The sequence below is a fragment of the Electrona antarctica genome, assembly GCF_951216825.1.
Source record: "Electrona antarctica genome assembly, chromosome: 7".
In the NCBI taxonomy this organism is placed as follows: Eukaryota; Metazoa; Chordata; class Actinopteri; order Myctophiformes; family Myctophidae; genus Electrona; species Electrona antarctica.
In genome coordinates, this window is record NC_136812.1 from 2,403,279 (window position 1) to 2,414,553 (window position 11,275).

At 46.4% G+C, this 11,275-nt stretch overlaps 1 protein-coding gene across 1 annotated transcript in view; it reads left to right on the forward strand.

The window, feature by feature from the left end:
* Positions 1-10,104: 10,104 nt before the first annotated feature.
* LOC306927332 (E3 ubiquitin-protein ligase TRIM35-like) overlaps positions 10,105-11,275 on the forward strand; it is a gene marked incomplete at its 3' end in the record, with an annotated part of 1,434 nt that continues 263 nt past the window's right edge. The window contains exon 1 of the mRNA XM_079507043.1: positions 10,105-11,275. This exon is cut by the window's right edge and continues 263 nt beyond it. Coding sequence (XP_079363169.1) covers positions 10,120-11,275 — 1,156 coding nt within the window. The 5' untranslated portion in view covers positions 10,105-10,119.

Here is an 11,275-nt window from a genome sequence, read left to right on the forward strand (position 1 = left end):
ATTATAGATCTGAAAGATCTAAATCTATCTACTGTATGTTATTTTAAAATCAAATAAACATCTATACAACACAAGGCTGGTGTTCAGTTACATGATCACATATATTGGTCCCTCGTTTAAGTAATTAAAAGTTATGACGTTTTATATGATGTTGATCACAGGCCAGTACGTTAAATATTACACATGTTTTATTATAAGTCTATTTCTGCCTGAGGTTTTCTTCCACTTAAAGCCGCTCTTCTACCCTGGATTTGAACCCTGGTGTCCTGCTCAAGTGCTGCCATTTTCTACCATTGAGCTAATAGAGCCTGCCTGCTCGCTCAGGGGATAAATTGAATCTTGACCTTCAGGTCAGATATACGGTGTCTATAGTGAGACGTCACATGACCTTTGACATGACCTTTGACATGACCTTTGACATAATGATCTAAATGTCTGAATGGAAGAGCAGGGAGACGAAACGCAAACATCCCAGTTGCACATGTTACAGTTTTAACCCATTCAGGACGGGAACCCCTTTTGGTGTTTTAAGCATTATGTTAAACTTCAGGTATTGAAAAATAGCAGATCTACAAGCTCGTATTTTTGAAAAATCGTGAAAATGTTGTGCAAATCTTTGAATATATATTCTTTCACAGTTAAACACCCCAACAAAGTTCTTTGTCCTTTCTATTAGTAACGCCGGACGCCCAGGACAAAGTATTGTCCAAAAGACGAAGTTTATTGATATGAGAACGGATCGCATGGCTCCATAGCCTGGAAGAATGGGCGCTATAAGTTTTCAGGGTCCCTGGAACAACATATTCTCAGATGGGGGTCGTTGGGCAATTACATGAAAATGGTTCAGCACCACTGACATAGAAACAGGGTTTTTCACAAAACTGTCAGGATTTAGAAGACATTCATTTTATAGAATCGTCCTCAGGTCTAAATATATATACTCTACTATACAGATTGGACACAATTACACTTTATTCAGTAAAACATAAATAAAAAGGTTACATAGTGATGCAGGATAAGGTGTGAGGTCTCTGAGCTGCCAGACAGATGTGAGTCTTTATGACTCCTATCAGACAGATGTGAGTCTTTATGACTCCTATCAGACAGATGTGAGTCATTATGACTCCTATCAGACAGATGTGAGTCTTTATGACTCCTATCAGACAGATGTGAGTCATTATGACTCCTATCAGACAGATGTGAGTCATGATGACTCCTATCAGACAGATGTGAGTCATTATGACTCCTATCAGACAGATGTGAGTCATTATGACTCCTATCAGACAGATGTGAGCCCTGTCTGTCATTATGACTCCTATCAGACAGATGTGAGCCCTGCCTGTAAGCATTATGTTGTGCTTTAGCTATTGAAAAATAGCAGATCTACAAGCTCGTAGCGCGGCACCGAGTGCCGCGCTACGAGCTTGTAGATCTTCTATTTTTGAAAAATGTGACGCAAATATTCTTTTCACAGCGAACGTTTTTAACTCAAATATTTGATTATGGGGGGGGGGGATTTAGTGTCCTGATTAGTAATAATAGTAACACATTCATCCTCAGATCCTCTCATGGTTGATGATTGATATGCCTTCCATCTGGCTGCTGTATCTGAATATGATGGCACGCACGCACGCACACAGAAGCAAGAAAAGGTATCTCTGCCATCCCTGTAAAGTTACGTGTAAATTGCCTCCATGACTTTGTGGAGGTGAAATAGGCTACCAGGGTACTGAGTTGATTTAATGCTCCATGTTTTGCCTGGCATCTGGTCATGGTGCGGTGCGGTACGGTGCGGTGCGGTGCGGTACGGTACGGTGCGGTACGGTGCGGTGCGGTGCGGTGCGGTACGGTACGGTGCGGTGCGGTGCGGTGCGGTTCGGTGCGGTGCGGTACGGTTCGGTGCGGTTCGGTACGGTGCGGTACGGTTCGGTACGGTTCGGTACGGTACGGTGCGGTACGGTACGGTGCGGTACGGTGCGGTGCGGTACGGTGCGGTGCGGTACGGTGCGGTGCGGTACGGTACGGTGCGGTACGGTTCGGTACGGTTCGGTACGGTACGGTGCGGTACGGTGCGGTGCGGTACGGTGCGGTGCGGTGCGGTACGGTGCGGTACGGTACGCAGAATCACACAGACATTGTACCAGGGACGTGCAGAGAGTGTTAGAGAGGCAGGGGCTGAGATCCCGTAAGAGGAGATCCCGTAAAGGAGATCCCGTAAAGGAGATCCCGTAAAGGAGATCCCGTAGAGGAGATCCCGTAGAGGAGATCCCGTAAGAGGGCTGTCACGGGGCAACCCGTGCCCTATACACAAGACTCCACAATGTAAAACGGAACATTACAAATGCACACTGCACAGCTGCTTTCATGAATTGACTGTCATCAAGCTCCTTGGAGGTGTGGCTATGTGTAGCATCATATACTTATGTGTTGCCTAATGCTATCTTAATTGTTTTGTGTTCTATTTGATGCCTTGGAAAACATTCAGACTCTATGAAGGAAATGTGTAATTGTATAGTTGGTCTAACTCATGGGTCATGATTTACCTTGTTTGAGTAGATTGGTCCAATTACTAATCATTGTGGGTGGGTCTCACCTGGTATAATATATAAGGGAGGCTTGTGGAAATGTTTGGGAAGAAGCCTGAGTGGAAAATGATCAGTGTTGCTTGAGACTAACAAAGTAGACAACTCCAAGGGAGAGCTGCCAGGGCCTTCCAGGAAGGCATAGCCTGTTTCAGTTTCTTAAGTTCTTGGTTTGTTGTTTTTCCTTAGTTTAGTTCATTTCTTACTTTCTGTTATTTGAAAGTGTATTGTCGATAAATATTGTTTTTGCCTGCACAGTCAAATCCAGCATGGGTCGTTCACTCTGTGTTTTGAGGTAAATAAAATACCAAAAAAGATCTACATTCTTGGACTGCCGATTCTTGGAGCCTTGGCCGTTCGGGCAACTTTACAAGGGCACTTATGGACAAAAATAGCGAAAATAGCAGATCTACTAGCTCTCAGCGTGTCGCGCTGCGACGCATTGAGAGCTTGTAGATCAGCTATTTTCGGGGCGCAACAATTTACTTTACCCTGTGTGGTTGTTGAATAGCTTGCTCATGTTTACTCTGCTTGCTCTGAATTGTATTTTTTACTTTTTAGATTATTGTTCTATTATTTTACAATTTAGGCATTTAGCAGAAGCTCTGGATGCAGAGCGACTTACAGTAAGCAATTAAGAACAACACATGGTAATACATCAAATGCATAGAAATAAATAGTAATCAAAGATCATACGTAAACTGAGAAGGTATCATCCGTCTAACAGTAGAATATCTGTACAATGAAACTATAAGTATACACTATAGAATGCTATGTCTACATAATATACTATTTAAATGTTTTGCTTCACGGTGTTGAGGAACGTTTGTAATAGCTGTAATAAGCATGTCAGCATTCCGTGCAGACGTGCAATGTTTTTCTTACGGTATGTCGCTCTGGTCGGGATACGGAGAACTCACCAGTTTACCAACTCGCCGCCATTTAGTGCAATTTAGTTCTTCAGGGGGAGAGAGAGAGAGAGAGCGAGAGAGAGAGAGAGAGAGAGGGGGAGGGAGAGAGAGAGAGAGAGGGGGGGGAGGGAGAGCGAGAGAGAGAGAGGGGGGAGGGAGAGAGAGAGAGAGAGAGGGGGGGAGGGAGAGAGAGAGAGAGAGAGAGAGAGAGGGGGGGGGGAGGGAGAGAGAGAGAGAGAGAGAGAGCGAGAGAGAGAGAGGGGGGGGAGGGGGAGAGAGAAAGAGAGAGAGAGAGAGAGCGAGAGAGAGAGGGGGGAGGGAGAGAGAGAGAGAGAGAGAGGGGGGAGGGAGAGCGAGAGAGAGAGAGAGAGAGGGGGGGAGGGAGAGAGAGAGAGAGGGGGGAGGGAGAGAGAGAGAGAGAGAGAGGGGGGAGGGAGAGAGAGAGAGAGAGAGAGAGAGAGAGAGAGATGGGGGGGAGGGAGAGCGAGAGAGAGAGAGAGAGAGAGAGCGAGAGAGAGAGAGAGGGGGGAGGGAGAGAGAGCGAGAGAGAGGGGGGGAGGGAGAGAGAGAGAGAGGGGGGGGAGGGAGAGAGAGAGAGGGGGGAGGGAGAGAGAGAGAGAGAGAGGGGGGGAGGGAGAGAGAGAGAGAGAGAGAGAGAGAGAGAGAGAGGGGGGGGGGGAGGGAGAGAGAGAGAGAGAGAGAGAGAGGGGGGGGGGGGAGAGAGAGAGAGCGAGAGAGAGAGGGGGGAGGGAGAGAGAGAGAGAGAGAGGGGGGGGAGGGGGAGAGAGAGAGAGAGAGAGAGAGAGAGAGAGAGAGAGAGGGGGGGAGGGAGAGAGAGAGAGAGAGAGAGAGAGAGAGAGAGAGAGAGAGAGAGAGAGAGAGAGAGAGAGAGAGAGAGAGAGAGAGAGAGAGAGAGAGAGAGAGAGAGAGTGAGAGAGAGGGGAATGGGGGCGGGGGTCAATATAAGAAGCTCCAGACAGACAGAGAGGGGGGGGAGGGAGAGAGAGAGAGAGAGAGAGAGAGAGAGAGAGAGAGAGAGAGAGAGAGAGAGAGAGAGAGAGAGAGAGAGAGAGAGAGAGAGAGGTGGGGGGAGGGAGAGAGAGAGCAGAGAGAGAGAGGGGGGGAGGGGAGAGAGAGAGAGAGCGAGAGAGAGAGAGGGGGGAGGGAGAGAGAGAGAGAGAGAGGGGGGAGGGAGAGAGAGAGAGAGAGAGAGAGAGAGAGAGGATAGTTGTTTAGAGTTAACACTAGAGAAAGTAGGAATGCTAAAAGTTTAAACACCAAAGTACCGAAGCAATGTAATTCATTAGTAAACAATATCCTGAAATGGTAGGCCTACCTATTCACATACTCACCTTTTTATCATCATCTAGCTGACCATTTAATTGCACAAAATAATTTGATCACTTTGGAAATGAACTATAAAGTAACAGAAATCTGTTCTGATTAAAATGATTATTATTTTCCCCCTCCTGTCAGAGGGGGGGTGCCTGGGGCTGCTGTCAGTGTGTGGATGTGTTGTTGGTGAATGTAATGTCGCCTAGCTGCATTGCATTGTAAAGCTCTTTGGAGAAATGCAGCTCCATTATTTTGAAGTTGTAAAGTGAGAACTTGAAGCACTGCTTAACCTCGAGCTACCTTTCATTCACCTTTCAGTCAGCCTGAGGACATGATGTGTGGAAGGGAAGAGAGTATAGGAGATAGAGACCAGCGGGTGGCGGATTTAGCCGCGGTTGCCGCGGGTGAACCGCAGTTTAGGGTGGATTAGGGTCAATTCAATTTATTATAAATTAATATAGGATAAACCGCGGGTGAAATAATGCGGGAAATAAAGTAATGGCATAATAAAGTATATAAATATGCTTATTATAGCTTTTAAAACGCACACAATCTCGGCGTGCGTGCGTTAGTAGTAGTATTTTAATTGAATCATTTTCCATGATCTGGCACAAATTAGCCGCCTATGAAGTTGGGTCCTGTTGCACAACAACAACAACACAGTGGTCTCCTACAGGCAGCTACGCTAAAGTTGCTAACAGGCAGCTAGTGAGTCTGAGAGAAACTTAAAACTAAGTAAAACAGAAGGGAGGAATATACGTTCGGTGTGGGACTGGGAGTGATTAAGTTCTTTACCCTGCCGCCGATGACCGCTGGATATGCTGTATGAAAATACGTCACGAAAACGTGGACGGCGTGTTACCATGGAAATGGATATATACAACCACTACGTAACATTGGTGAACTGTCGAGAGAGTGGTGAGTGACATTGTTTGTACAAGTAGTATAAATAGCCGATCTACAAGCTCACAACGCGTCGCAGCGTCGCGTTGTGAGCTTGTAGATTGGCTATACTGTATACGCTGGGCGCTTCCCTGCGCAGCGGATTGCGGGTGGTGCGGATTAATAAATTGGATTAATTAATAAATTGCGGTCGGATAACGGGCGGATTATAATTATGCACATGCGGATTCGGGTGACAAAAAAGCTCATCCGCTGTTCTCTAATAGGAGACAAAGGTGGAAAGTAACCTACCTTTCATTCACCTTTCAGTCAGCCTGAGGACATGATGTGTGGAAGGGAAGAGAGTATAGGAGACAAAGGTGGAAAGTAACTAAAAGATTGTTTAGACATTTGAAAACTTGTGAAATGGAACAGTCTGCATAACGAGTACTTTCTACTTTTGGTACTTCAAGTACATCCAGGGACGGATTAACCCCTGGGCTGGTACGTTTTTTGGGGGCCCCCTAGTGCCCGTGCGCGCAAGATTTTCCAGTTTTTATCATTTTTTTTACCTAAATGTAACAAGATCAATGGCCAATGGCTTTTTTCAGGGCCTCAAACCCATTACAGAGCATTACATTTTCCCTGAAGGGCCCCTGGGAGCCAAGGGCCCCTGGGCCACGGCCCCATTGGCCCAATGGCTAATTTGGCCCTGAGTACATCTTGATGCCAATACTTCTGTACGTTTACTGAAGTAAATCAGGACTTTTGCTTTGCTTGTAACGAAGCAATTCTACATTACAGCAATTTACAATTTAGCAGACGCTCTTCATCCAGAGCGTTTTACAGTTGAGCTAGTTGAACTATTTTAAATTTATTTTCAAAAAAAAGTAAAAAATGGCAAATAAGTTTAGGGATAAGGGATAAGGGTGGCGCAAGATGATTGTAGTTTTATGACTAAAACTACAATGTGCTGCCTGGACTACAGTATCCAATGTGCTGCGTGGACTACACTGAACCAGGGACAGAACTACAGTATCCAATGTGCTGCCTGGACTACACTGAACCAGGGACAGAACTACAGTATCCAATGTGCTGCCTGGACTACACTGAACCAGGGACAGAACTACAGTATCCAATGTGCTGCCTGGACTACACTGAACCAGGGACAGAACTACAGTATCCAATGTGCTGCCTGGACTACACTGAACCAGGGACAGAACTACTGTCATGATCCGTGACCTGTTCTGTCACCCTCATGTGTTTCCCTATGTTCCTTGTTTTGGGTTTTACTTTTGTGTACTTTTACCTTTTATTTTGTAGTATCTAGTGTCTCTTGGTTTCCTGTGTTGCCCATGTTTACCTGCCTTGTCTAACCCTGTGATTAGTGTAGTGTTCTCCTCCTGTGTCCTGTTAGTCTCCCAGCCAATCCCTGTGTTGATTTGTCTGTTGTGTTTACCTGTGTCTAGTTAGTCCTTGTCTATTTCTATACCCTTGTGTTTTCAGTTCTCCGTTGGTTCGTTATTTATTGTCACTGTGAGTATTTGTTAGTACCTTGTTCCTTGACTCCTCGTTTGCCCTGTATTTCAGATCCCCTAGTTTTCCCAGTTTAGTGTTTCCCTTTGTACTCCTTGTTCTGTGTTCACTTCTGACTGCCTACCCGTGTTTTGACCTTTGCCTGTACCTGGACACTGATGAATGCCTACTCCTCTGGTTTGGTGAAAATAAAACCTTCATTTGAACTGAGCTGCCTCTGCCTCTCATCTTGCACTTGGGTCCGCCTTCACTGTCTTGACTCGAACCGTGACAACTACAGTATCCAATGTGCTGCCTGGACTACACTGAACCAGGGACAGAACTACAGTATCCAATGTGCTGCCTGGACTACACTGAACCAGGGACAGACTACAGTATCCAATGTGCTGCCTGGACTACACTGAACCAGGGACAGAACTACAGTATCCAATGTGCTGCCTGGACTACACTGAACCAGGGACAGAACTACAGTATCCAATGTGCAGCCTGGACTACACTGAACCAGGGACAGAACTACAGTATCCAATGTGCTGCCTGGACTACACTGAACCAGGGACAGAACTACAGTATCCAATGTGCTGCCTGGACTACACTGAACCAGGGACAGAACTACAGTATCCAATGTGCTGCCTGGACTACACTGAACCAGGGACAGAACTACAGTATCCAATGTGCTGCCTGGACTACACTGAACCAGGGACAGAACTACAGTATCCAATGTGCTGCCTGGACTACACTGAACCAGGGACAGAACTACAGTATCCAATGTGCTGCCTGGACTACACTGAACCAGGGACAGAACTACAGTATCCAATGTGCTGCCTGGACTACACTGAACCAGGGACAGAACTACAGTATCCAATGTGCTGCCTGGACTACACTGAACCAGGGACAGAACTACAGTATCCAATGTGCTGCCTGGACTACACTGAACCAGGGACAGAACTACAGTATCCAATGTGCTGCCTGGACTACACTGAACAGGGACAGAACTACAGTATCCAATGTGCAGCCTGGACTACACTGAACCAGGGACAGAACTACAGTATCCAATGTGCTGCCTGGACTACACTGAACCAGGGACAGAACTACAGTATCCAATGTGCTGCCTGGACTACACTGAACCAGGGACAGAACTACAGTATCCAATGTGCTGCCTGGACTACACTGAACCAGGGACAGAACTACAGTATCCAATGTGCTGCCTGGACTACACTGAACCAGGGACAGAACTACAGTATCCAATGTGCTGCCTGGACTACACTGAACCAGGGACAGAACTACAGTATCCAATGTGCTGCCTGGACTACACTGAACCAGGGAAAGAACTACAGTATCCAATGTGCTGCCTGGACTACACTGAACCAGGGACAGAACTACAGTATCCAATGTGCTGCCTGGACTACACTGAACCAGGGACAGAACTACAGTATCCAATGTGCTGCCTGGACTACACTGAACCAGGGACAGAACTACAGTATCCAATGTGCTGCCTGGACTACACTGAACCAGGGACAGAACTACAGTATCCAATGTGCTGCGTGGACTTCACTGAACCAGGGACAGAACTACAGTATCCAATGAATGAAGAATGAAAACTAACCACTTGAGTATAGTGTTGATTATTTTCTTTTTTTGGGTAATATTTTAGTCACCTGAAAAGTATTAGCTTTAGTCTAGTTTTAGTCGCCTAAATATCATAAGATTTTAAGCGACTAAATCTACAGTTGATTGTCGACTAAAATGTATTTGGCATTGAAATTCCTGATTTCTACTCAGCTGTGTGGTGCAAAATAGCAGATCTAGAAGCTCAAAACACTGACACGTTGTGAGCTTGTAGATCTTTCAAGGCCCCATATACATTAGATTAGGCCTTTGACCCTGTTGTGCAAACATAACTGACACATGGCATGAATGATCATTTACCACAGCCTTTCCCCCATGCGTCCAAAATGTAAAATAGAAATAAAATAAAGCAGGTGACTTTTATATCTCTGCTGTCTCTGTTGTACAGCTTGTACAACAAGGGTTAATAATTTAAGGTGCACATTGTAAAGCACTTTGAAAGAGCAAATTCCAATTGTACACATTGTGTGTGCGTGTGCGTGTGCGTGTGCGTGTGCGTGTGCGTGTGCGTGTGCGCGTGTGTGTGTGTGTGTGTGTGTTGTGTGCGCTTGCGTGTGTGTGGGTGTGTGTAACTTTAGAGTGGCTGGATATATGGTAGCTCCTCCCATTCTCCCACAACAACCCACCGTTGTCATGGTAACCAGGTACAGACCAGTTTCTTGTCGTCATTCAGCAACAATGCTCTTCACGACACCCCAAGACACTTAATTAGTTTTAACTCGCTTTTATAGGACACTTTACTCTTAAAGCCTGGTTTATGTGCCCATAAAGCCATCATATTAGTAGGCTGTCACTCGTCAGAAAAAGATCTACAAGCTCACAGATCGAGCTTTATTAGATCTGTTCTTTTACTGTTGTTTTACAAGCGACAGACATTGTCCTCCTATATACACGATTTACAGGTTTACCAACTCTACAAACAAACACGCCTTGAGAATTCCCAAGCGTGCGTGCGTGCGTGTTTCCACGGTTCCGCCTCTTGTCGGACTCAAGATTCAACTTCAGATCAAACACACACTTCCAGTGCGAGCGGAAAGACGGTCTTTCCATCCACAGCTACAGGAGGGAATACTGTCCCAAACCACAACCTGCTGAATACAGAACACTGGAACAACCAACAGCTGACTGGACTTTATAATACAACCACGATTCACAGTGAAATTAGACTTCAGGTAACATTGTATATATAGTGTAGGGACTGGGTGATTTCCTGGCTTGAGGGTTCGTAGCTTCACTCAAAAGACAAAATGGCTTCCAAGGTGTCTTTCTCGGAAGAGGATTTTTCCTGTCCCGTGTGTCACGACATCTTTAAAGATCCCGTCATCCTGTCGTGTAGCCACAACTTCTGCAAAGACTGCCTGCAGGAATGGTGGCGAGAGAAGGAAATAAAGGAGTGTCCCGTTTGTAGGAAGAGACAGTCAATAGATAGACCCATAAACCTGGCTCTGAAGAACCTGTGTGAGACCTTCGTACAGGAGAGACAGCAGAGAGCGTCACCAGGGTCTGAGGTCGAGGGTCTCTGTGGTCTGCATGCTGAGAAACTCAAACTGTTCTGTCTGGAATGTCACGAGGCAGTGTGCGTTGTGTGTCGAGATTCTAAAAAACACGCCAACCACCGTTTCAGTCCCATCGATGAAGCCGCAGTGGATAACAAGGAGAAAGTCCAGAAATCACTGAAGCCTTTACGGGAGAAGCTAGAGGTCTTCAATAAAGTGAAAACAAACTGTGACCAAACAGCAGAACACCTCAAGGTCCAGGCCCGGCACACAGAGACGCAGATGAAGGAGCAGTTTAAGAAGATGCATCAGTTCCTAGAAGAGGAAGAGAAGAACAGGATCGCTGCACTGAGGGAGGAAGAGCAGCAGAAGAGCCAGAGGATGAAGGAGAAGATGGAGGGTCTGAACAGAGACATATCAACCGTTTCAAACAACATCAGAGCCACAGAGGAGCAGCTGAAAGCAGAACACGTCTCATTCCTGCAGAACTACAAGACCACCATGGAGAGAGTCCAGCTGACGCTGCCGGACCCACAGCCGGCCTCGGGACCACTGATAGACGTGGCCAAACACCTGGGCAACCTGACCTACAGAGTCTGGAACAAGATGAAGGACATCGTCACCTACACTCCCGTCATCCTGGACCCCAACACGGCCCATCCAGTATACACCCTGTCTGATGATCTGACCAGTGTGAGACGTGGAGAGAGACGGAAGCTCCCTGACAACACAGAGAGGTTTGACCACTATGACTTTGTCGTGGGTTCTGAGGGCTTTAGCTCAGGGACTCACAGCTGGGATGTCGAGGTTGGAGACAATACATTCTGGCTACTGGGTGTGTTAGCAGAGTCTTACCAGAGGAAGGGAGACGCAGGGGGTCAACACATGGACATAGAGTTTTATGAAG